The 26,747-nt window shown below is 37.9% G+C and overlaps 1 protein-coding gene across 24 annotated transcripts in view; it reads left to right on the forward strand.

The window, feature by feature from the left end:
- The window catches only part of PLEKHA5 (pleckstrin homology domain containing A5), a 251,395-nt gene that overhangs the window by 186,376 nt on the left and 38,272 nt on the right, over positions 1-26,747 (forward strand). For 13 of the 24 annotated variants that reach the window (XM_070453693.1, XM_070453690.1, XM_070453696.1 and 10 more), the window contains 5 exons: positions 19,174-19,254; positions 24,624-24,659; positions 25,178-25,240; positions 26,205-26,285; positions 26,421-26,570. In XM_070453693.1, the coding sequence (XP_070309794.1) occupies positions 19,174-19,254; positions 24,624-24,659; positions 25,178-25,240; positions 26,205-26,285; positions 26,421-26,570 (411 nt within the window). Of the gene's footprint in view, positions 1-19,124; positions 19,255-24,623; positions 24,660-25,177; positions 25,241-26,204; positions 26,286-26,420; positions 26,571-26,747 lie in introns of those variants that run through there. The other 11 variants (XM_070453699.1, XM_070453703.1, XM_070453702.1 and 8 more) reach the window with 3 other exon arrangements.

Below are 26,747 nucleotides of genomic sequence, written 5' to 3' on the forward strand. Positions count from 1 at the left end.
GTAGAGTTTTCTTCTGCTTTCTGTTTTACTTTGAAGTACACTATCACACTTTACTTATGTTTTTATAGCCCAATTAGTAGACTGTTCAAAGTCTATATTTATTCAGATGAGTCTAGGTTTATTTGTCATTTTTATGAATTTTTAGATTTCAAAACCCTGATGTATAATCTGTGAACATACAAGAATCCCAACTAGATACTTTATGTACATCATCCAGGTTCTCTTTAGAAAATGAATAAATACATAATGTATCAATAACTCATTTTCTTCTCATTTAACTTAGTTATCATTGAACATTAGAGAAACTTTTGGTTACAATTTAAGTGAAACTGGACAGTTTCATCCTAAAATACATCGATGGAATGGATTTGACATTGACTTGACCCTGATGCTGGGAGGGATTGGGGGCAGGAGGAGAAGGGGACGACAGAGGATGAGATGGCTGGATGGCATCACCAACTCAATGGGCATGAGTTTGAGTAAACTTCAGGAGCTGGTGATGGACAGGGAGGCCTGGCATGCTGCAATTCATGGGGTCGCAAAGAGTCGGACAGGACTGAGCGACTGAACTGAACTTCCCCTTGTTTATTTCTCTACCTACCAGAATATGGGGGGTGGCGGGGGGAGGGGCAAGGAAAGCCATAAGTACATCTTGCAATGACCTCTACTTTCCAGGAAGTTGGAAGTAAATTTGAGACTATCAGCAAGTGTAATGGTATCTCCTCCTGAAGAGTTCTTTGACAATGAGGGAAAAGACTCTCTTGATATATTTTCCTTTTTTCTCATAACGGGACAAATTGAGCTTGAATTTTAGAACTATGCCTTTGAACCTTTATTTGATGATTAGGAGTTCCTGATGTTTTCATAGAGCCAGATGTACATCATCTCTTTGAAGCCAGAATAACAGGTTTCTACCGAAGCTTACTGTAGTCAACCTTCTGCTTGTCAGCTGGAGTGTATGTCTCTGCTTTACCAGGCCTAACAAGGGTATAGGGACTTCATTTTCTTCCTCTTGTCCCCTACAAGGATTCCCTCCCTTGTCTAGTTCTGGGCTCCTGTCGTATGGACCGGGACTGGTTGGATTGAGCCAAGGAGTGAAGCTGGGGTTGTAGAAACTAGAGCAGGAGCTGGGGAGAGGGAACTAGGCAAGACCTCTGTGGATGAAGAGGCAGAGCAAGAACTGGTACTTATTAGTTCAGTCGTGATGGAGGAGTGGTAGGATTGGGGGAGTTAGGACATGCTGCCGTCCCTTCATCTGTCTTCTTTCCCTTTGCTTCTTTCTTCCTCACTTGCTGTTTCCTTCTTTTTCTGTTGGTGATCGAAAAGCAGTTATGACGGAGTTTCTGCCAACTTTCCATGTAGGCCATGGTAACAGAAAATGAAGTGCTTAAGAACTGAGATGAAGAGATAACGTAGGTAGGGGTGGACCAGAAGGATCTAGAGGCTTGGAGCAGCGCTTCGCAGACCTTTTGCAAGCACGCTGCCCCCTGGTGGACGACCTTGAGCCTATACCAGCCCTCTTTCCCCACCTCCTCCCCCCAGCACTCCAGTGGCCAGCCTCCCCGTTGTAGAAAATCTGATAGAATAAATGGAGTTTGACTCCTACTGATGCGTGCTTTGCTTGTGTCAGTATTGTAGCAGATGATTTTTCACTTTTTAAATGTAAAATGGTAACATCGAATGCGCTTTCACAAATGACCTTTAAAATGATGGCATTCTGCCCTTACCCCACTCCCTTCAAGAGTCACTATAGTTAATTGCATCAGAAATACCTGCACGAAAACCGGAAAGGGAGGCCCAGAGTACTCAAAAGTTCTTCATGAAAAGAAATATGACTCTCTTAGTCATTTTATAACATTCATTTGCCTTTACCCAGCTGGAGCTGTCTCCTCCCCACCTGGAACAGAACTAAATCATTTCTGAATTTAGCATCAAATAGTATATTCTTTAACACCAGATGGCTAAACCTTATCCTCAAATTTTCATGGAAAAGCTGGAAGTTTCTCATGAAAAACCAGTCCGCCAAAGTACAGAAAAAGAAAAATAAAAGTCATGAATACCTGTGATGTTCTTATTGCATGAAAATGTTTAAGGTTTGCAAGGCAAAAGCTCAATCTTTCTTTTTTAAAAAATTTATTTATTTTTGGCTGTGCTGGCTCTGTGAGGGCTTTTCTCTAGTTGCAGTGCAGGGAAATTATGAGAGTGGGAGATGCTGTTAGAACAGCGGGCCAGTTTAAGGGAAAACTGACATTGAACAGGGGTCTTCAGTCCACTTTTATGCCTCGGGTACAAAGAGTGGGATAGGGGTCTTGTGGGTCATTTGCTAATTGGATGAGGCACATATACTGGGTGGAGGGAAGAGTAAGGCAAATACCTTCTCCCGGGTAGGAGGGGAGACAGGTTATACTGCTCAGGAGGACTTGAAATCCATTAATAGATACAACATGAGGGAGGGAAGGATGATAAGGGTCTGGCTATTCCACTCCTGCATTCCAAGACCCTCCTTTGTTTTACCTGCTCTTTATCTGCTCTCCTTGGATCACCACACTAACCTCTAAAACATCTGGAAGAGTACATTGAAGTTTCTAAAATGCAAAAGTTTGGTAGTAGCATTCAGATTATATAATGTAGCTCTTTTATAAACACTAATATTTTGTGACCCGTGCGCCAAAACTACTAGTGACTTTTTTGGAAGAAGTCTGACACCCTATTATTGGTTGCTGTGGACATCCCTCATCTGCATGCTTTCTCTAGACTTTAAGAAACCACACAAACAGGAACTCTGACCACTTCTAAACATACTTATGCCAAGGGAAATGCAAAAAGGAACTGTTAACCGGGTGTATGTAATTGGTACTGAAACCATTTAAGGTAAAAAGTCTCAGTACTTTCTTGCATTTTGTTCTTTGTATTCATGAAAAGCAGTTCCCCTAAAAGGGAAGAAATGCTAACAAGATGACTGAAAAGATTCTTGATGGCTTTCATTGTTGGCCATTGAGCACCTTTATTCCATTGAGTTATTAAGTAAGATCCCATTTTCTCTAATATTTGAAGGGATCCTAGAGCTTCTATTTTTAGGGGTTGATTGAAAGCTCCAGGGGGTAATGTTTCTAGGGGATATAGAAAAGACATTTGGAAAAAGCAAGCTAAGGAAACTGGAAAATTGAAAATATCTTATTTAGCATATACCGACCCAAATTAATTACGTGGTATAGTATATCAGTATTTTCTTGTGCCTTGCTGTTCAGAGCAGTCCTCTCTCTCACATACGCCATTTCTCTTTTTTTTCTCTTTCTGTCTCTCCCTTCCTCTGCATATTTGATCCTAGTAGTGGTAGGGAGAGGGAGATGTCACTGAGAAATATCTTAACCAGGATATGACATCGTAATCAGTTCAGTCTCTCAGTCATGTCCGACTGTTTGCGACCCCGTGGATTGCAACACTCCAGGCCTCCCTGTCCATCATCAACTCCCTGAGTTTACTCATATTCATGTCCACTGAGTCGGTGATGCCATCCAACCATCTCATCCTCTGTCGTTCCCTTCTCCTCTCACCTTCAGTCTTTCCCAGCATCAGGGTCTCTTCCAATGAGTCAACTCTTTGCATGAGGTGGCCAAAGTATTGGAGTTTCAGCTTCAGCATCAGTCCTTCCAGTGAACACCCAGGACTGATTTCCTTTAAGGTGGACTCTTAATGGCAGAATATAAATAAATGGACAGTGAGGAGATTAGAATTTAGAATGTGGAACTGTGTCAATACGCTGACCTCTCGGCCTATCTGATGCTTCCCCGTTATTATCGCGGTTCTCCTGTTTCTTACAGTGATGAATCTGTCCCTGTTTGCTGTTTTCACCCATCTCAACCCCAGTTTTATGGAAGTGCCCGGTGTCTTGGTATCCTCTCATCTGAACATTCCTCTACTCAATGTTTTACTAGCTGTCTGTTACTTTTCATCTCTAGCCCCTGCATTTCTCCCAGAAACAGAGCCTGTGATGTGGGCTTCACATGTGGGCTTGTTTGCGGGGAGTTTTACTTGTGAGAGGTAATCCCAAGGTACAGGAGTAAAGATAGTGAGCCAGGAACCTGGGGATAGCTTATCAACTTGCCAGAAGCAACTCGGGCCTCTTCAGATACTTGTTGACAAACAGAAATCCTGTGGACTTACCAGCTGACCTGGAGAAGAGGGCAGCATTTGTATCCACTCCCATCCTTCACTGACCAGAGTTGTCCCTTGAGACCAGCTCTTGAGTACACTGAGGTTGCGCACACGTGAGCGCCCGGAGGTTCTCAGGACAGACAACGAGGGCTGAAACGAGACGTGGAGAGGGGGCGCATCTGCAGTCCCCGCTGTGTACTTCTAGTTGGTCAAGGAAATCTCCATTTGGAAGCTCTGCCTTCAGTACATCTCCTGTGTGTCCAGAACTAAGGCTGTCATCTTCACCCCTCAATTCCCTGACCATAAAAAACTGAGAGCAGAAATGGTTCAAAACACTGGTCCCCTTTAACCCCATTGATGTCACAAACGTTTATTGAACATATCATCCTCAGGGAAGAGCTTGATGAACTTGAGAAGGATCAGGACCTTAGCTTTAGCTCTTTGCTTAGACATAGAACTTGAAGTGATTGAAATCCCCAAGAGAACAGAGCTGGGGCAGCCTCTCCCAACCTGGTGGGTGAGAAGGAAGACAGCAGGCTACCTGAAGGGACCCCTGGGGTTGTATTCTACCAACTCATATTAAAGCTAAAAATACCTTGAAACTGGAGTTAAAAGTGCTTTAAAAACACTTGACTGAAAACGGTTCTATATGATTTTGCCGAACTATCCAAACAGATTGTACTTTAACTGATACATAATATCTGCATGGTATTGAGTGCAGATCATAAATGCGACCAAAACACGTTACCCCTACTAAGCTCCTCAATACCATTTAGTTGCCAAATCCTTGCTGTACTTAAACCTGCCACATTGTCTTTCAGCTAACTCAGGAAACTTCAAGCTCCCTGTTCCCCACAAAATTAAATTTCTTTTTGATGTGTCACTCGGGCCCTCATTTCATCACAGACACCTCCTCCCCCATAAACCCTTTCCTCCAGTGACTCATCGTTTCTCAGATGTAGTGGAAGCACCCCATTCTCTTCACCATGCACCTGTCCAGCATCTTTCCATCCTAATAGCTTGTATCACTTCACAGTTGTCAAAGTTCTGACACATACCACGTCCCACCTGCCTCGGCAATGTGTGGCCAGTTACTCTTATCCCCAATCAATCAGGTTGAAGTGACTTGTCCAAAATCACAAAGCTAGGATGAATATCTTGTATTAATGAATTTTCTTTCTTTCTTTTTTAAAATCTGTTCTACTTCCTTCAAAATCAATAGAGTTGTTCTTGTACCTAAAATAGTTCTGTTTCAGGTTGCTGATCTTTGTTACCTGACAAGTATCAGTTCCTGGTCATATAACTGGTTATTTTCCTATCTACCAGGTAAATTCAGCTTTCACAGTATCTTAGTGATGTATAATTAGTTTTATAAAAATAAAAGATTTAATTTTAAAGATTCTTCTCCAAACAACTTGCTATTAGTAACCTTTAGTTTAATAAAACTGTAGTATTTCTATATGTATCTTTATATGTTTTGGAGAAGAAAATGGCAATTCAGTCCAGTATTCTTGCCTGGAAAATCCCATGGACCAAGCTGCCTGGCAGGCTACAGTCCATGGGGTCACAAGAGTCAGACACAACTTCTCAAGTATACCACCACCACCAAGACAGGAAAATGAAAACAATAGTTCCCCACCCCTCCTAAAATGCATAATATTTATACAGTTCCACAATTTATTTACAAAATTTAATATTTTATAACCCAATTATTGTGGCTCTTGTTTGCTTCTATCTTATGTTAATTTTTTTTTCCAGAAAGTTCATTCAGCAGAGATTTATGGAGCTTAGTGTCAGGCAGGATGTTAGAGCTTATAAGGTAGAATTGTAAATGGTTTTCAAAGCTCAGGAAGGAAATAAAGTTGAGCATAAATGCCAAAATCTTTTCTGGGATCAACCTAAGGGTGTGATTATGTAGTTAAAACATAAGCTGATAAATCTTTGAATTAATGGTAGGAATTCTGTTAGTGCCAACTTTAACTCAATAGGAATGCGATTGCTATTAATAAAGCCCAGATCCTGTATCTAGAGGATATTTTAATTTTGATTTAAAGCTCAAATATATTTTAGAATAGATTTACCCATTGGCCAAAACAAATACTTCCCCCCACCCCCCCTGCAACAGAAATGATGTAAGATTTTGACTTTGGAAATGTTTTGTTCCTTCAAAATAGTATCGCTTTGGGACTTCCCTGGTGGTCCAGTGGCTAAGACTCCAGGCTCCCAATTCAGGGGGACTGGGTTCAATCCTAGGTCAAGGAACTAGATCCCACATGCCGCCCCTGAAGATCCCACATGCTGCAACTAAGACCCAGTGCACCAAATTAGAAAAAAAGTATATCATTTTATGGTATCATTTTGCAAAATGCTTGCAAGGAAGAGAAATATATGACCATTTCAAACATTTATCCACAATAAAGCATTTTTACAAAATGTATTTTGAGTTCTTTTCATATTTTCAGTTTCCTGTGGATACCAGGAATAAAGATGGTGTCATCAGATAATAGTACATTACTTAAAGGAACAGTATTTTTTAAAAGTTATTTATCAAGGAAAACAGGCTGGTTCATGTTGATATATGGCAGAAATCAACACAATATTGTAAAACAATTATTCTCCAATTAAAAAACTTAAAAAAAATATTCTCCAAGGGGAAGAAAAGGAAAACAGATTTAAGCCACTGAAACAAAAATCAGATCTATAAAATGTATCCTGTAGCCAAAGGATTTTAATTAAAAAAAATTCTTAAAAGGCCCATAGATGAAAAAGGATGACACTAATTTGTACATTGTTTGGAAAAGTACAAATTTGGAAAATTCCAAACGATTTACGTATATAACTTATGTAAACTGTAGATTGTTTAGAAAGACATTAGCCTAGATCTTAAAGGTTTCCTTGAAATATACCACAGGTATGTATCTCAAAATGCTGACTTCAGAAGTTCAGTTTAGCTAAGGTTGTGAGTGTAGAGATTGCCCTCCTTTTGTTCTGCTGGTTTCGGGGTATTTTCATAATGTGCCTCAATAAGTGGATCTTCTTCCTGAAGCCAGTACTTAGAGTCAGTTTAAAAATGCTCTTTTTTTTTTCTTTTAGGGGAATGTCAGATATGACTCCTGTGTTGCAGTTTGCTTTCTCTTTTTCTTTCTTTCTTTTTTAATCTGTCTTTCTCCCTTAAAGAAAAAGAGGATATATTATATAGTCTAGCTGCATCTTTTAAAGCACCATTGAATTTTTTTTGAATATATTTAATAGTAATACTTTGCCAAAGTTCTACCTTTAGAAACCACATACAGCATGAACCGTCTGTTCTGACTGCTTTAAGATTTTTCCAAAGTAATAGACCTCCATACTTTGCCCCATTGGTTATAAAGAGACTTATTTACATCCTTCTATTTAAAAAGTCACTTCAGATTTTCCTGCTTCGTGTTAAACAATGAGCAGTTTCTATAGGTAGTCATACCCTTCAATCTCAGGTTCTGGGACTTTCAGCTGTGCCTGGAATGAGAGTGGAAGGCATTTACGTCGTCATTATCCAAATGACCTGTTTATAAAGGCCCCCGCAATCCTCACAGCTTCACCCCCGGGCATGTCAAATTCTTTAGCCTTTTATTTTTGCCACACATCTTAAGAGTTTATTGATCTAGACACAGGAGGACATTCTTGAGAGATGGATTCTTTGGCGATTAGGCTATCAGGGTTTTGGGCTATTGTTAAGACAGAGTCCCAACTTAAAAATTCTTTTTTCTAAAATGCCATTAAAAGCTCAGGAAAAGTCCATTTTCCATTTAAATGGAAAATGACCACACAGAAATGGGTCTTCTCATTGGTTATCAGTGAAGGACAAAAGCTCTCTAGGGTGTCTCGAAATCATCCAGACTGATTGCCCCCACCCACCCCCCCAAAAGGAGAGAGCTGTTAGTACAGAATTCAGACTCAAGGAACCTCCGTTACTAGACAGAGCTTGAGCAAACATTTTCCCTTCTGAGAATGAGATCCATGTGCTCCAAATTTAGGGGAAAATTATACTTAACTTTGCCAGTCTAGAATTTCTAGGCTTACTGTTCAGTATAATAGCCACTAGCCCATATGTGGCTATTTAAATTAGCTACGTTTTTAGAAAAGTAAAATGCATCTCCTCCATCACACTAGCCACATTTCAAGGGCAGAAGAGCCACTGGTGTGACATTTTGAACTATACAGGTAGAGAGCATTTTCATTATCACAGAAAGTTCTGTTGGACAATGTTATTCTAGATGATTTATTATATAAACTTTTTTTAAAATATAAGCATTTATTTCACCAAGTGTCAGGCTTGTAATTTGCCAGATGTGCATTTTTGTTGCTATTATTGTTGTTTCTTTGTTTATTTGTCTATACCAAGTCTTAGTCGCAGCACACAGGATCTTCGATTTTCTATTTCCATTGCGCCACGTGGTATCTTTCAGTTGGTAAAGAACCCACCTGCCAATGCAGGAGACGAAAGAGACACAGATTTGATCCCTGCATTGGGAAGATCCCCTGGAGTAAGAAATGGCAACCCGCTTCAGTATTCTTGCCTGGAGAATTCTACGGACAGAGGAGCCTGGCGGGGGCTACCGTCCATGGAGTCGTGGAGAGTCAGACAGCTGAGCTCATGCACTGGCCGGCTGGCTGTGGGATCTAATTCCTGGACCAGGGATTGAACCCAGGCCTCCTACATTGGGAAGGCAGAGTCTTAGCCACTGGAACACCAGAGCAGTCCTATGTGAACTTTTTAAAGAGCATTTAAGCCACGACTTAACCACTTCTTATTCGTAAAGGGGGATTGGGAAATTAATCTTCCCGAGGACAAATTATAGGAATGATTGTCCTGCCTTTGCTCACTGGGAGTGTTTCACCTCCTGACTCTCCCCCTAAAATTATTCAGGAGCATTTATCTTATGACTTACAGCATGCTGATCCTTCCACTGTCCTAGCTGGTCTAGTTTCTGTAGCAATAGATATTTTTAAACAGATATTTGAAGTTGCTAGGATAATAGAACAACAGGTAGTTGGAAATTGAATTCTTAGTAATACCTCAGATCTCATTGGATTCTGCTGAGCCCACTGATAATAAAGTGATTCAATTGATTTTTTAAGGCAGTGAAGTTAATGCTGTATTTCATACAAAAACAAGAATGTTTTAGTCTCCGTGCAATATACTTGTGTTTAGATCATTAGTTTGATACTTTTCATCTTTTGATAGTTGCACAGATATCTTGACCAACATTTAGTACCAGCATATCAGGACCATGAAAAAATTCCTAATTGGTGATGGTTGAATTGGTCCTCGGTTACTTAAATTAGTGCTGGGACAGGATCACGGTTCTCATGCCTGATTTCCTGTCAGAACGATCACTGGATCTTTAGCAAGACAAAAACAAAAGTACAATTCACAAGGACTTCTGCACCCCAGCCGCCACTCAGAGTCGCCAGAGCCCCCCTCCCCAACTCTGCATGTTTTTCAAATCCCACAGGTGATTAATTTCTCCCCCTCAGTCAGGTTTGAGAACCACTAAGATAATGACAAGGAACGCCAAAGAGGAGACATCTGGGTTTTTTGTAAACAGAAACACCATCTTAGTGCTCTCTGACCTTTTTCATGTATGGGATACATAGAAAAGTGAGAGTAGGGAGTTCCCGAGTGGTGCAGTGGCTGAGACCCCGTGCTCCCAACACAGGGGGCCTGGGTTCCATCCCTGATCAGGAACTAGATCCAAGAAGAGAGTGACAGGATCTGTACACACCTTGACAGAAACTGGAGGCCATGCTTTGGGGGCATACTAGGGGCCCTATAAGGACTAAGGTGGTGTCTGTCTCCACACACCTGGAACCCTTTTCCCAGCCCACAGGTATCTATTGGAAAGCTGCTCATGATCCTACCATCTGTGGCATAAGTTGCATAGAATTGTGTTGAGTAGGTGGATTCTTAACCACTGGACCACCAGGGAAGTCCCAGTGATGGGTTTTTAATCAAGATATTTCCAACAGTAACATCAAAGAATGCTCTGTATTCATACTTGCCCCAAATGCCTCAAACCTGAGAAAGAGACTAGAATTAAGTATTGAATTTTCTAGGTAGTTTTTATAAACATTTGGACTGACACATTTCAAGTAATAATATGTGTTTTTGTTGTAAACAGACATATATTGGCACCACCTGAGTGTATTTCCAAGAGATTTCCATTTAGATTTTCTTATTTATTGCTGAAGTGAGTTATGAAAATAGTGTAATGCCCAAATCCTGTGTTCTCATTTTTATTATTATAAAACAATGGACCTTTCATAATGCTTTATAATTTTGCAATTAACTGGAACCCAAACCTGTATTACCTTTCACTTCAAAGAAGGAATTAAAGCAGGAAGCGAAGCATTTAACTGATTTCCAAGTAAATTATTAAGCATCCCCTACATACTAATTAGTCTTTCTCTTGCTCTGATTCCTTAAAACCAAAATACATCAGCTATTAGAAGCAGTTCCTTCATGCTGCCTAGGGTTCTTGTAGTAGTCAAGCCAGAAGAGAATTACTACATAGTCCTTTTGTTTTTGTCCTTTAAAGAACTTAAGCATGAAATTCCAAGGTCTCATAGAGCATTATAGTTTTTGCTTTTGTTTTTAGGTCATATTGCACTGCTTTAATTTGAAAGCTGTTGTATAAAGTTCACATAGCAGAAACTAAGTAGAATGTGCTGTTTCAGTGTAAGTTATAGAAATGATCACTTTCTATGTATTAAAATGTAGGTATTTCATGACACAAATCAACCTATCTATGAAACAGACTCACAGATGTAGAGAACTTGTGGTTGCCAAGGGAGAGAAGGGTGTCTGGGAGGAATGGATTGGGAGTTTGGGGTTAGCAGATGCAAACTAGTATATATAGAATGGATAAGCAACAAGGTCCTACTGTGTAGCACAGGGATCTGTTAATATATACAATATCCTGTGATAAACCATAACGGAGAAGAGAAGAAAAAGAATGTATATATAACCAAATCACATTGCTGCGCAGGAGAAATAACACAACATTGTAAGTCAGGTATGATTCAACAAAATAGAGAGAGAGACGTTGATAGATAGTTTTCAGAGGTGAGTTAGTAAAAGAAACTACTACCCTATCTTTAGGATTATTTGGAGCAAAAAAATTTCAAGTATTTCTGCTTCAATGATGTGTAGAGAGTAAAGGTTCAATCAGATTATTAAAATTGTTTCAGTTCAGTTCAGTCGCTCAGTCGTGTCCGACTCTTTGCAACCCCATAGACTGCAGCACGCCAGGCTTCCCTGTCCATCACCAACTCCCGGAGCTTGCTCAAAATCATGTCCATCGAGTCGATGATGCCATCCAACCATCGCATCCTCTGTCGTCCCCTTCTCCTTCTGCCTTCAGTCTTTCCCAGCATCAGGATCTTTTCCAATGAGATAGTTCTTCCTATCATGTGCCAGAGTATTGGAGCTTCAGCTTCAGCATCGGTCCTTCCAGTGAATATTCAGGACTGATTTCCTTTAGGACTGACTGGTTGGATCTCCTTGCAATCCAAGGGACTCTCAAGAGTCTTCTCCAGTACCACAGTTCAAAAGCATCAAATGTTCGGTGCTCAGCTTTCTTTATGGTCTGATTCACACATCCATACATGACTACTGGAAAAACCATAGCTTTGACTGGACGCACCTTTGTCGCCAAAATAATATCTGTGCTTTTTAATATGCTGTCTAGATTGGTCATAGCTTTTCTTCCAAGGAGCAAGCATCTTTTAATTTCATGGCTGCAGTCACCATCTGCAGTGATTTTGGAGCCCAAAACAATAAAGTCTGCCACTGTTTCCACTGTTTGCCCATCTATCTGCCACAAAGTGATGGGACCGGATGCCATGATCTTTGTTTTTTGAATGTTGAGTTTTAAGCCAGCCTTTTCACTCTCCTCTTTCATCTTCATCAAGAGGCTCTTCAGTTCCTCTTTGCTTTCTGCCGTAAGGATGATGTCATCTGCATATCTGAGGTTATTGATATTTCTCCTGGCAATCTTGATTCCAACTTGTGCTTCATCCAGCTCAGCATTTTGCATGATGTACTCTACATGTAAGTTAAATAAGCAGGTGACAATATACAGCTTTGACATATTCCTTTCCAAATTTGGAAACAGTCTGTTGTTCCATGTCTGGTTTTAACTGTTGCTTCTTGACCTTCATACACATTTCTCAGGAGGCAGGTAAGGTGATCTGGTATTCCCATCTCTTTAAAAATTTTTCAGTTTGTTGTGATCCACACAAAGTCTTTGGCGTAGTCAGTAAAGCAAAAGTAGATGTTTTTCTGGAACTCTCTTGCTTTTTTTGATGATACAGTGGATGTTGGCAATTTGATCTCTGGCCTTTTCTAGCTTGAACATCTTTTCAATCTTTTCCAGCTTGAACATCTGGAAGTTCTCGGTTCACGTGCTGTCGAAGTCTGGCTTGGAGAATCTTGAGCATTACTTTGCTAGTGTGTGAGATGAGTACAATTGTGCAGTAGTTTGAGCATTCATTGGCATTGCCTTTCTTTGGGCCTGGAATGAAAACTGACCTTTTCCAGTCCTGTGGCCGCTACTGAGTTTTCCAAATTTGCTGGCATATTGAGTGCAGCACTTTCACACCATCATCTTTTAGAATTTGAAATAGCTCAGCTGGAATTCCATCACCTCAACTAGCTTTGTTTGTAGTGATGCTTCCTAAGGCCCACTTGATTTCAGACTCCAGAATGTCTGGCCCTGGGTGAGTGATCATACCATTGAGGTTATCTGGGTCATTAAGATATTTTTTGTACAGTTCTTCTGTGTATTCTTGCCACCTTTTCTTAAGATCTTCTGCTTCTGTTAGGTCTGTACTATTTCTGTCCTTTATTGTGCCCATCTTTGCATGAACTGTTCCCTTGGTATCTCTGATTTTCTTGAAGAGATCTCTAGTCTTTCCCATTCTGTTGTTTTCCTCTATTTCTTTGCAATGATCACCGAGGAAGGCTTTCTTATCTCTCCTGGCTATTCTTTGAAACTCTGCATTCAGATGGGTGTATCTTTCCTTTTCTCCTTTGCCTTTGGCTTCTCTTCTTTTCTCAGCTATTCATAAGGCCTCCTCAGACAACAGTTTTGCCTTTTTGCATTTCTTTTTCTTGGGGATGGTCTTGATAACTGCCTCCTGTACAATGCCCCGAATCTCCATAGTTCTTCAGGCACTCTTTCTATCAAATCTGATCCCTTAAATCTATTTCTCACTTCCACTACATAATCATAAGGGATTTGGTTTAGGTCATACCTGAATGGTCTAGTGGTTTTCCCTACTATCTTCAATTTCAGTCTGAATTTGGCAATAAGGAGTTCATGATCCGAGCCACAGTCAGCTCCTGGTCTTGTTTTTGCTGACTGTATAGAGTTTCTCCATCATCAGCTGCAAAGAATATAATCAGTTTGATTTTGGTATTGACCATCTGGTGATGTCCATGTGTAGAGTTGCCTCTTGTGTATTGGGAGAGGCTGTTTGCTATGACCAATGCATTCTCTTGGCAAAACTCTGTTAGCCTTTGCCCTGCTTCATTTTGTACTCCAATGTCAAACTTGCCTGCTACTCGAGTTACCTCTTGACTTCCTACTTTTGCAGTCTAGTCTCCTATGATGAAAAGGACATATTTTTTTGGGTGTTTGTTAGTTCTAGAGTGTCTTATAGGTCATCATAGAACCATTCAACTTCAGGTCCTTTGGCATTAGTGGTTGGGGCTTGGACTTGGATTTCTGTGGTATTGAATGGTTTGACTTGGAAAGAAACAGAGATCATTTTGTAATTTTTGAGATTTCACCCAAGTACTACATTTCGAACTCTTGTTGACTATGACGGCTACTCCATTTCTTCTAAGGGATTCTTGCCCACAGTAGTAGATATAATGGTCATTTGATTAAATTCACCCATTCCAGTTCATTTTAGTTCACTAATTCCTAAAATGTTGATGTTCACTCTTTCCATCTTCTGTTTGACCACTTCCAATTTACCTTGTTTCATGGACCTAACATTCAGGTTCCTATGCAATATTGTTCTTTATAACATTGGAGTTTACTTCTGTCACCAGTCACATCTACAACTGGGTGTTGTTTTTGCTTTAGCTCCATCTCTTCATTCTTTCTGGAGTTATCTCTCCACCCACAAAATGTAGAACAGTTATACCAAAGAAATTCTCTCACTGTTAAGAAAGTTGTCAGGCCCGCAAAAGATTTCCCAACCCGGGGATCCAGCAAAGGGACAGAGAACCCCCAGGGAATTTGACTTTGGAGGCCAGTGGGATTTGATTATAGAACTTCCACAAGGCTGGGGAAACAGACTCTTGGAGGGCACAAACAAAACCTTGTGTGCACCAGGAGCCAGGAGAAAGGATCAGTATCCCCACAAGAGACTGAGTCAGACTTGTGAGTGAAATTGTTTAATGGGGCCCAGACTCCTGTTGTGTGAGATCTTGAGTGTTGTGTTCAGCTGCCCTCAGCCATTGCACACTACATACAAGGAGCATGCCACCACCTACAGGACCACTCCTCTCTGCACATCATTCTTAGAAGCCCACTACCCAGGCATCGTAGCAGCCCTTGGGCAGGTGGGTGTGACGCCCAGGGGAATTCTGAAATGGTCCCCCTGCTTCTTCCTTCTGTAGATAGACTTACCCATCTCTCCAACTTGAGTGAGATGAGACTCTCTAAGAGTATGTGAACTGAAGAACATTCACTGTGCTCAGATTACATTTGACTGACTTCAACACTTTGAGAAAGAACATTGTAGTTACTTCTGCCAAAAGGAATCCTGAGGCCAGACCATCACCTTGATGTTTAATGATACTGTCTACATCAGAGATTTTCGAGGTGTACATTATCATCATCTGGAAGTCAGGATCTCTGTTTTTTCAAGCTCCTCCCGTGATTCTGAGTTCAGAACCACTGGTAGAAATAAACTTGAACTTTGATTTCTGATGTAGCCTATAATAAAAAGGAAAAAAGATAAGATAGTTGTAGGTATTTACAAATGCATTGAGATAGCTTACTTTTTTTAGTTAACATTTCTTCAGTCAATTTCTGATATGTGTACAGATTCATGAGGCAGAATAAAGGTTGTGAGAACAGTTCTAGATCAGGCTCTTGCTGCACTAAGGGACTTCAGCAGCCTTGAACATGACATGAACACATGTGCTGAAGTTTTTTCTTAGCTTCTTGTGTCCCCAGGGGGTGTTTGCAAAGGATATAGTTGTGCCATTAATTTAGTTTATTTGTGATTTATATATTTTTATCATTGACTCTCAACATTTTTTTTTTAAGTTAGAAAAGCAGTATCTATACAATGGAGAAAATTGGGGAAATTCAGAGAAGTATAGAGAAAGAAAAAAATAATCATTCTGTCCTACATTTCAAAATAATAGCTGCTGATATTTTTCATTTCTTTACTGTACTAAACTGTCACTTTCCAAAGCTGCCTTCTAAGTTTACTATTCTAGGATTTGATATAAACATGTGAAATTTTTCATAATGAACAGTAGTCAACTTCAGAAGTGGTCCCTGTGACACTCTATACTTTGTAACTTTAAATGTTATTTTTTCCCCTGATAGCTCAGTTGGTAAAGAATCTGCCTGCAATGCTGGGGACCCCCTTGGTTGGGAAGATCCTCTGCAGAAGGGATAGGCTACCCACTCCAGTATTCTTGGGGTTCCCTTGTGGTTCAGCTGGTAAAGAATATGCCTGCAATGTGGGAGACCTGAGTTTGATCCTTGGATTGGGAAGGTCCTCTGGGGAAGGGAAAGGCAACCCAGTGCAGTATTCTGGTCTGGAGCATTCCATGGACTGTATAGTCCATGGGGTTGAAGAGTCAGACACAACTGAGCAACTTTCACTTTCCCTTTATAGAGAAAGACAAATACTGTATGCTGTCACTCATATATGGGATCTGAAAAGTGAAAACAAACAAAGGAATGTAACAAAACAGGAACAGACTTACAGATGTAGAGAACAAACTAATGGTGACCAGTGGGAAGACTGGAGTGGGGAGGGGCCTGTTAGAGGTAGGGGATTAAGAGGTATAAACAACTGTGTATAAAATAAAGAAGCTCCATGAATATTTTGCACAGCATAAGGAATGTAGCTCATTTTATAGTAACTTTAAATGGGGTATAATCTATAAAATACTGAATCATTGTGTTGCACACCTGAAAATAATATAGTATTGTAAATCGACTATACTTCAGTTTTTTAAAAAAGGTCATTTTTTAAATGTTATTTTTGCTCTTTGTATTTTTTTTTTTAGTTTTTCTGTTCCTAAGTCAGTGTCTTCTCACAAGGTCCCCCCTCTTAGTGACTTAATAGTTAATGATCTTTGACAGGTAAATTAAATGGAGGCAGTTTTTAAATCGAAAATGTGGTTTCCCTCTATAACATGCATATTTACCCCTAGAAGTATTCTGCTAAATAAATCAGGCTGGATTACCCTTCTGCCGAAAAGATATTGTCCCTTTTCCCTTTTAAAATACATTTTTAAAAAGTATTTCTTAAAGGTCTAAAGTCTGGATACTAGTCACTGGTCTGTACCCTGTTGAAGCTCCACTAAAAGGGGAAAAACCACCATATTGAAGACCTAGCATGTGACAAGGGCCTGTTTGCAAGACTCCACAGGCAGTTGCATTTTGACCTGGAGTGTCTTTCATGTTTGGAGACTATCCAACCTGCATTATTTCTTAAACATTCATGCCCTTGACCATCTTTCAAACCCCCAGGCCCTCCACCTTCTTCCTCCCAACCCCCCACCCCCTCACCTAACCTGAATCAAGCACTCTTCTGTCTAATATTCATGGCATGCTATTGAAAAATAGCAAGTGTAGATGAGATTGCTTTGAAAATCAAAATGATATAATACTGAAAATGAAGAGAGACCAAGCTACCTACATTATATGAAAGAAAGAAAGAAAGTGAAAGTCACTCAGTCGTGTCTGACTCTTTCCGATCCCATGGACTTTATAGTCAGTGTAATTCTCCAGGTCAGAATACTGGAGTGGGTAGCCTTTCTGCTCCAGGGGATCTTCCCGACCCGGGGATCGAACCCAGGTCTCCCTCATTGCAGGCGGATTCTTGACCAGCTGAGCCAGAAGGGAAGCCCACATTATACAAAGTATGTATTAGTGCAGTCAAATGATGAAGCCAAAACCAAAGACAGTTAGACTTTATTCCAAGATCAACATTTGATTGGGTTTCCCAGGTGGCACTAGTGTTTAAGAACTCTCCTGCCAAGGCAGGAGACATAAGAAATGCGGATTCAATCCCTGGGTCGGAAAGATCCCCTGGAGGAAGGCATGGCAACTCACTCCAGGATTCTTGCTTGGAGAATCCCATGGACAGAGGAGCCTGGCGGGCTACAGTACATAAGGCTGCAAAGAGTCAGACTTGACTGAAGCAACTTAGCACACACGCAACTCTTTAGTTAAGATAAAACGACAAACATTCCTTTAAAATAGCAAGAGGTCTTAAATTTCTGTATAAAAGTTGTTTTCTGCTAAAGAAAAAATTTTATCTATAGTTGTCTATAAGTTACTTCCCAACACTAAAATTTTATGTTGTACTTCCTATCAACACAGTTCTTTCCTGTGTGCATGAGAAGTCACCTGTAAATGCCTTGGTCCCTTACTGGGTAACAGTGAGGGGAAGAGAGTTTGAATTCAACCAGCGTGTAGATTTGAGTTTTACTGACATACAGATATTTGAGTTTAAGTAATAGTAAATGTTTAGATTTAAAAACAAATTCCTTACCTAGAATAAAACTTTTTAAAAGGCGATTAAACCAGTCACAGAACGTTTCTCATTTGACAGCTAAAACAAAAATTACTGACTTGAAACATTGGTAACTAGACGCAAATAAAATTGTCTAGGTGTATAGTTTTCAAGATTTAATTTTTACTTATGTGTTCAGTCTTAAGATTAGTAAACTTTGGCAGATTTTGTTAAATCAGTGAAGTAGCATTTGTTAACCATGATAGAAACGCTTATTTTCTATAATATGGGGGATGAAAATTATGTAAACTAAATGTCACAAATTGCAATTATAAACAGACTTGTCTGCTTACAAATGGTACAAATATGTTGGCCTTTTACTGTCTATACATAATGATAATTGTCTTTTTATTGCTTTAACTTTTGAGTCCAGAGCCTGCTAAAACAAATATTTTTCTAGAGGCAGTAATTAAGTACAATATAGCTGGAAATGTGAACATAATTTCAGTCTTTTAAAGAGCTGGGAGATTCACTGAGTCTTTGCTTATTTAATTTTAGTTTGCACAGCTTTGAAATCATTCTGCATATGGTGTTCTACTTTGAGATAAACCGAAGTAGAGTATATATAAACGTCTATCAAGATTAATAATAAAGTGTGTGATTGTTTAAGTGAGAAGGTATTATTTGTTGAGAGCTAAGTTTTTTCTGAAAAACCTCACAAAGAACTGAATATCATTTTAAGCTTTTTTACTAAATAAGTAATTAAGTTATGCCATTTTTCTCCTTTTAAGTTTATAGGTGGTTGCCTTTTAGTTTATCCTTTGAATCTTTTTTTTTTTTTTTTTTGGAATATTTATTTATTTATTTTTATTATTTTTTTTTCATTTATTTTTATTAGTTGGAGGCTAATTACTTTACAATATTGTAGTGGTTTTTGTCATACATTGACGCTTTATCATCTGTTCTAGTGTATATAAGGATATTCATTAATTGATTATATTGATTATATTTATTAAGTAAAACCTTTACTGCAGTTAGTAAGCCCTTTTTATAACCTTGGCAGTATTTTACAGCTTTTAATACTTGTTTGAAATGGCTTATATTAAGTTTATTCTGTACAACCTTGGGATAATATATAAACAGCTGCACTCTTAGGAAGATATTAAAGTAGAGGCTATATTTACAGTGTCGTCTTTCAAATCTAGCTATGCTGTAAACTGATGTTTGCTGTATGCTCCTCCTGATTTGAAATAGATGAAAGAAAATGAACCTATTATCACCATGGTTCACACAATGATTGAGAACTCGGCGCTAAGACCCCAACTGTACCAGCAAGTAAGGTCTTGGACAGTGAATGATACTGCTTTATCATCTGCAAAACCCCTCAGTGACAGTTTTCGTTTCTCCTCAAAGTTACTCATAACATTGGTCTTTTTTCTTATTCCATTTTTTGTTTCTGTCTCTTTGGAAAAAAAAATAAAAACAACAACCCAACTCATCCATGCTTTTCAAGACGCTGCAGTTCTTCGCATGGCTTTGCTGAACATTCTGCTGTTGAATATTAAATGTGCCATTTTCTTGAAGTTTTTATACAGAGTATTTGATTGAAATGTACTTGGAGGTCTGCAGTACATGTGTAAAATTTTTTTACTCACTTGCCATTAATTTTTGATTAAAGCATTGTAACTGACTTTTAGGGAAAACTTTAAAGAATTTTTTTCCCCCTTTCAGGGGCAAGCTTCCCAACCTCTCTCCCCCACAGTGTTTTAGGAATAGTTTATATTTGTATGGAAGTTATTTAGGGCTTGTTTCTGTACTGTGGTATGGTAAAAACTAAAGATAACTGTTTCTTACCATACTGGGAGTGACTTCTCCCTGGATTCTTCTCACTCTTCTGTAGTCGTCATGGTCTTCATGTCTTAACCCGTTCTCTTCCCTAACTCAAAATATGTGCCATGGCGCTGGCTAGCTTGAATTTAGGACCTCGGTAATCTGCAGATCTGCAAAAGAAGTCATGTTATGCATTCCTCTCCAGTTTGTGTTTTTGTTTTGTTTTTTTTTTTCTGTTTTGTATTTCATGGTCTAGTTGTTCTTAGCTGTGTGTTTTGCAACATCAGCTTAGCTTCTTCCACTTCAACACCCTCAAATTAACTGTGGCCTATGACCTGTCACAATATTTTCAAAATCATACCGAGGAAGAAAATTAACTAACATGAAAAATGAATATACCTTTTAATTGAAATATGTAAAAGCACCTGGTAAAAGAAGCACCTTGAACTTGCACTGGCTTTAAAGGTCTCTGATTTGCCTCAAGGTGCCTTGAGGTCTGCATGATGGAACTTGTAACTGGGAGACTGAAGCAGTTGGCGGGAGGGTGACTCTTATTTCTGAGCCCAGTTTTCAAAACATGTAGAGTATGTGGTTGAGCATAGTTTTTAATTTGCAACAAGGAGATAAACTATTAAATATTTAAAGTTAAACAGCTTTACTCTTCAAAAGAAAAAGGAATCTCCATTCTTAAAGTCTTGAGATTATAGAACCTTGACACTTCATTCCAAAAAGCCACACCTTTTGAAATGAACCTTAGGACTTGATCCGGAATTGATAACCTTTTTCAGCATCCAAAGCTGTCAGTTTCTAATTTTATATAATGCTGACTGACATGAAATCGAAGACCTTTTATTCTAACAGGTTGTGTTTTTGTTTTTCACATTTTGCTTATTTCCAATAAGTAAGAGCTGAGATTTTCTGTTTGGTTTGATTTTTCTTTTTTATATTGATGGGTAATCAAGGCTGATGGTGCAGAATTCATTGCTGATTGAAATCATTCAGCTGCACTAGAAGCTCACTGGCGTTTTTCAAAAAACATGGAGTTTATCTGAGACTGGTCTTCCATAGCATCACTGACCTTGAATACTGAAAGAGTAATAGATTTATATACACATATTTCCACATACTGATTCTTGAAAGAAAAAAACAACCTGAAGTTGCACAGAACAGGAAGATCTGAAGGTCTGAGAGCAGCAGCCCTGCCTGAGTTTGCGATATGGGCAGCCAGGTAATCAATATTGACTATCAGTGCTGTCCAGTCTAGGGAGTTTTTAGATAATTCTTTTCTTTAACTACCCAGTAGTAAAGTGATTAATCATTGGCAGAGCATCCCTGATAGGTAAAAGTGACAGACACAGTTCTTAAATTCTGTCTATATAGACTTCTATGAATTGAAATTACATCTTGTTTTTCTCCAGATTTTCCTTCTGGTGTTATTATTGAAAGAAAATCTTTGTGAAACTTTTTGTTGTACACCTGATGGTTTGCTTTTCTGGGATTGCATTGCAATGCTGTGTTGATAGGTTCCTGAAGTTTAGCTGAAAAGAAAGTGGCAGTATGGGCTTCCCAAGTGGCGCAGAGGTAAAGAATCCTTGTGTCAATGCAGGAGACACAAGAGACCTCGGGTTCGATCCCTGGGTCAGGAAGATCCCCTAAGAGAAGGAAATGGCACCCCACTCCAGTATTCTTTTTTTTTTTTTTTAAATAATATTTGTTTTTATTTATTTCTTTGACTGTGTTGGGTCTTAGTTGCAGCATGTGGGATCTACTTCCCTGACCAGGGATTGAACCCTGGGCCCCTTGCATTGGGAGCATGGAGCCTTAGCCACTGGACTACCAGGGAAGTCCCTCCAGTATTCTTACTTGGCAAATCCCATGGACAGAGGAGCCTGGCGAGCTACATTCTATAGCGTCACAAGAGTTGGCACATGACATAACATAACAGTGTTTTATGACCATTTATTCTGAGTCATAGCCATTTCAGGTTTTCTCTCAGGAGACCCTCTGTGTTTCCATTTTCCTAAAAGAAAGAGGACACCTGAGAAATAACCTAGGCAGTAATTTTTTGGTGGGGGGGTGGGGAGGGCAGCATTCAGTATGCAAGATCTTAGTTCCCTGACCTGGGATTGAATCCACACCCCCTACAGTGGAAGCATGGAGTCTTAACCACAGGATCACTAGGGAAGTCCCAGTAATTTTCTTAAAATTAGTCTTATTTTCTTAAAATTTTCTTAAAATTATAAAAAGAACCTAAAACTGAACCAAAGCAAATGTTAAGTGAGCATCAAGTTTGAAAATTCCTCTGGTTCTATTAACCATTCTATCTCCTTTCACAAGTACAATTTGTTCTTAAATTTTTATAGCATAATTAATATCAGTGAAATTAATCACATGACAGTTGTTTTAAAAGATACAGACTGATTAGCAAATATGCATGCATAGCCTTAAGAGCATTTTTGAGTTTTTGTAGGACATGTCTAATTTTATCGAAATATTTCCCCTCAGATCTGTTTTTGTCTTTTATATATATATTCATATGCTTTAAAAGAGATATATATATACACACACATATATATATTTTACATACTTAAATGGGGTACTGTAGAAGGTTCAGTTTTAACTGGCAAAAGTGATTTTGTTTGAACTTAATGCCAAACCAATTTTTAAAAAGATTATGATACTATACTATGAAAAAGTTCTGAATTTCTAAATATAATATAATGCATATCCTTATATAATCAGTAAAGTCTATATAATATGCTTCTCAAACTGAATTAATTACTTAAGTAACCCTCTGTCACTTTAGTGTTGCCTAGGTACCTCAAACAACAGTATTCAAACTCAGAACTTTCTTGCTAAAGATGTGTTTGAAAAATGATTAAAAATATTGCCATGAAACATTATTTCATGTAGAACTTAGTTAATCAGAGTATTCATGAAGTTAATTTTTCTTATTAGTAGGATTTTGATGTGGAGAACAAAATAGTAAACTTCTTTGATTCTAGATGGAAATTTTTTTAAATAAATTATATTCTAGAATTCCATGGTGGTCCAGGTTTAGGGCTCGGCAGTTTCACTGCCGTGACTCAGTTTCAGTCCCTGTTTGGGAAACTAAGATCCCTCAAGCCTTGTGGTGTGGCCAAATTAAAAAAAAAAATTTTTTTTAATAAATAAATTCATCTTTTCTTAAAAAATCATCAGTAATTATAATCAGTAATAGGAAATGGGCCATGCTTAAAAGTTAATTTTTTAGTAAATCTACTGTACTCCAGTTTAAAAAAGACAAAGTTAATTATTTAAAGAACCATCTTGTTTTCTTATGCTTTTCTTGACAGGCAAAAGAAATGCATAGTGGAAGGTTAATTATTTTAAGATTTTATTAGCTGATATCCAGTTATCTTTATTGAATAAGTCGATAAAAGGTTTAGATAAATCTTCACTGGTACCAAAAATACAGGTACAACAAAATAAATTAATTTGTGTGTAATATTACTTCTATAGTTTTCAGGAAATAGCATTCTACAATTATAAGTACACAATATACATCTTTCCTTTATAAAATATGCCAACTCATATGAAAATGCAGTGAGATCCCCTAAATAAAAATGTTATACCATTATCCAAAATAATTATTATAAATCACTGAGTTTGCATTTTTTAAATACTTGGCTTTTTCTCTTTGACTTGGGCTATAAGATGGAAATCACATTTTAATCTAGATATAACACTATTTATGCCCAAATATACGTTCCATGGTTTAGTAAAGCTGTTTGGTGTTTAACTTTAAATATTAAATAAGCAAAGTCTTTGTAGACATTTAGCAGCTAAAGGCTTTACATCTTTTATTTTTTATAAATGAGAAATACTGATTTTGGTGTTTCTGACATTTTTTTTTTGTCATGGATGTCAGCATTTTAAAATTTAGATTTTCTTTACTTTCTTTAGATAGAAGTATAAACTCTTCTTGGATCTAGGTGCTTTTATTTAGAATGACAATCAACACTTTTCAGGACATATTTAGTGGCCTTTATTTTAAAATAGTGCATAAATATTCTGACTTTTGTCATTAAATTCATTTTTCATGTGATGTTCTTTCCTATGAAAGTTCTATGGTTTAATAATCACCGTGCATACCCCTTAAGTAGTCACAGAATCATTTGCATGAGGTACGTGAAAGCAATGTCTTGAAGTGAAACATGGAAACCAGGATTGATTATTGTATGTTTGGAATGCTTATTACCTTTTTTAAACTTCTGATTTCCACATTCCTAGATCCATTTAAAGTTATCTACTGTTTAAATAATGCCTTCTTGAGATATACATGTCAGTTTTTTACAGAGAAGACATATATAGTTGTAACTTCTACATTCTTATACATTTGTAGTGTAATTTAATTTTCCAATCTAGAATGTAGTTGGGACATTATTCCTGTCCCCGTTTTGAGAAAACGTATACCATTTCATGAACATGCATTGAGCCCCAATTACATTTTCCTACTGTGTTTTTCTTACACTGTCTAGCAGTCAGTATAAAGTGAAAAGACAGGAGAAAAACTACAGTTTTCCCTGCAGAGGCACTATGATATAGTCTGTGGTACAGCTGACTGGGATGGCTTATTGGAATCTTGGTAAGCACAGTCAGAAATAAGTATTGGCTTGACCGAAAGATACTTGGAAGAAGCCGAAAATAGGGTGTTTAAATACAGTGAATAGTAATTCATTACAACATAATAAAACAAATGGTGTCAGCAAACACATCTGTACTTTTTATGAAATTTGGCCGTCCATATTTATAATGTAGACTTTCAGTTTTAAGAGATTCTGAGTGCTTTTCCTCTTTTCAATTAAACCCATCCTTTTCCTCCATTCTTTTAGTTCTTAAGACAGAGGAACAAGATAAGTCTATACTGTGTATGTGTGTTTATATATTACGTATATGTATACAGTGTGTTCTAGGTTTTGTTAATAAAATTGTACAAAGATGTGTTGGCATCTGAGTGTACACATACACAGTTGTGTGGTTATGTGTATACCATTGAAAGCACGGTTTTGACTGCTGAAATAATGCCTGATTCGAGATTTGATTCAATACAGCTGCTATGATTGTATTTGTCAGTTTTTTTCATTAAAATAGTGTGTGTCTCGCAAATGGAAAACATAAGGTGCTGCATAATTTTATTTGACCAGCTTCTTATTTTGTCTGACAAGCTGAAGTTAGCATCATTCTTATGTATCTTGCATATTGATTGTATTGATGTTCAATAATTTTCTATTTTTGTAATGATCTGTGTTTGAACTAAACTTTTTAAAAGAATCATTAAAAAACCCATTTCTGTTATTGTTATATAAATTAAGATATTTACTGTAGGCTAAGTAAATGTATATTTTTTATCATTTTTAAAGTTGCTGTGTGACATTTTCCCTTATAGCTGTCACAGGATGAATGCAGAGGCACATTATACAAATACAGACCCGAAGAAATAGATATGGATGTAAGTATTAGCATGCAATGTATTATCAATGCTCTGCCACAACATTGGGAATAAGCATGACAAGAAAGGTTTCCTCTTCCTGTTCTGCCCTCCAAAATGACATCAAATAAATAACATTTTCTTCTTTTGCACTTAGATTCAATTAAATCCTCACTCCCTGATTTGTCCTCTACCCACCCCACCCCCGTAGTTAGCAGTTGAACAAATTTAGAATCATTTAAATGAAAGTAAAGAGTATTTCTGATATAAAATTATGAAGGGTTAGAGACAAAGTAAAAGTCATCTGGAGAAAGTGTCAACCTCTAGGAATTCTGTCACTGCACCCTTTTGTTATTGCTGTTAATCGTGGTTTACGTCACTAACTTCCTTACTTATATCTCATCCTTCCCTCATTTCTGCTGGTTTTACTCCCCTGAGCTCCTCATTTCAGTGTATCCCACCTGATGGGAAATTGAGGTGTTACCAAGAACTTAAAACATTAAAACTGTTGAAAGTTATTTTTCTCCATTAGCAGTGTTTTTGCTTGTATTATTATAGTTAGAAGCGATTTTTTCTGAAGGACATGAAAAGCATAATTTTAAAAATATAAGAAGAGAATCCAGTCTGTTTTAATTAAGAATTGCATAAGTTACTTAAACTCTTCAGCAGTTTGTAGAGAAAATATCTTAACCACATTAAAATGATTTGCTGAAGTCATAGGAGACTACCTGATTACTAAGAATATTTTGAATTATGTAAGTTAAATAGTATGGTGGAAAATGCCTTTTTACTTTATATGCATTTTTTTAAAGTGTCCTATCTCTATATTCTATATTTTAATTTTTATTTTATTGATTGAAATGAAGATTGACCTGATTAGCTATTCCTTGGCTGTTTTAAATGAGGGGTTTTTTTTGTTATGCCTAAATCCAATTACAGGAAAAATTAAAAACTGCTAACAAAAGACATCTTCTCTGTAACCTAGGCCAAGTTAAGCCGACTGTGTGAGCAAGATAAAGTGGTACACGCTCTGGAGGAGAAACTTCAGCAGCTCCACAAGGAGAAAGTAGGACAATTATGTTTATTATCTACAACTGATGTTACTTTATATGATGATTATCAGGACACTGATAACTGAAGTAGAAAAGAATTAATTCGATGATGCAGAACATTAAGTGTAATCATTTTTTTATTATAATAGTACACGCTTGAGCAAGCTTTGCTGTCAGCCAGCCAAGAGATAGAAATGAATGCAGATAACCCAGCAGCCATTCAGACCGTGGTGCTTCAGAGGGACGATTTACAAAATGGGCTGCTCAGCACGTGTCGTGAGCTCTCTCGAGCCACTGCAGTAAGTAGTGAAGTTTCCTTCCTAGCTGGTATGCAGTCTTTTTTTTTTTCAATTTAATTTATATCATTTTAATTGGGCTTTCTGTAGGATTTTTCTTTACTATTACAAAATTTTAATTTGTTGCTCTTAATTAAGACTAACAAAAATAAAGGGTGGTCTTTGTGTTTTTAATTAGTA

This window comes from Odocoileus virginianus, chromosome 23, assembly GCF_023699985.2.
Source record: "Odocoileus virginianus isolate 20LAN1187 ecotype Illinois chromosome 23, Ovbor_1.2, whole genome shotgun sequence".
In the NCBI taxonomy this organism is placed as follows: domain Eukaryota; kingdom Metazoa; phylum Chordata; class Mammalia; order Artiodactyla; family Cervidae; genus Odocoileus; species Odocoileus virginianus.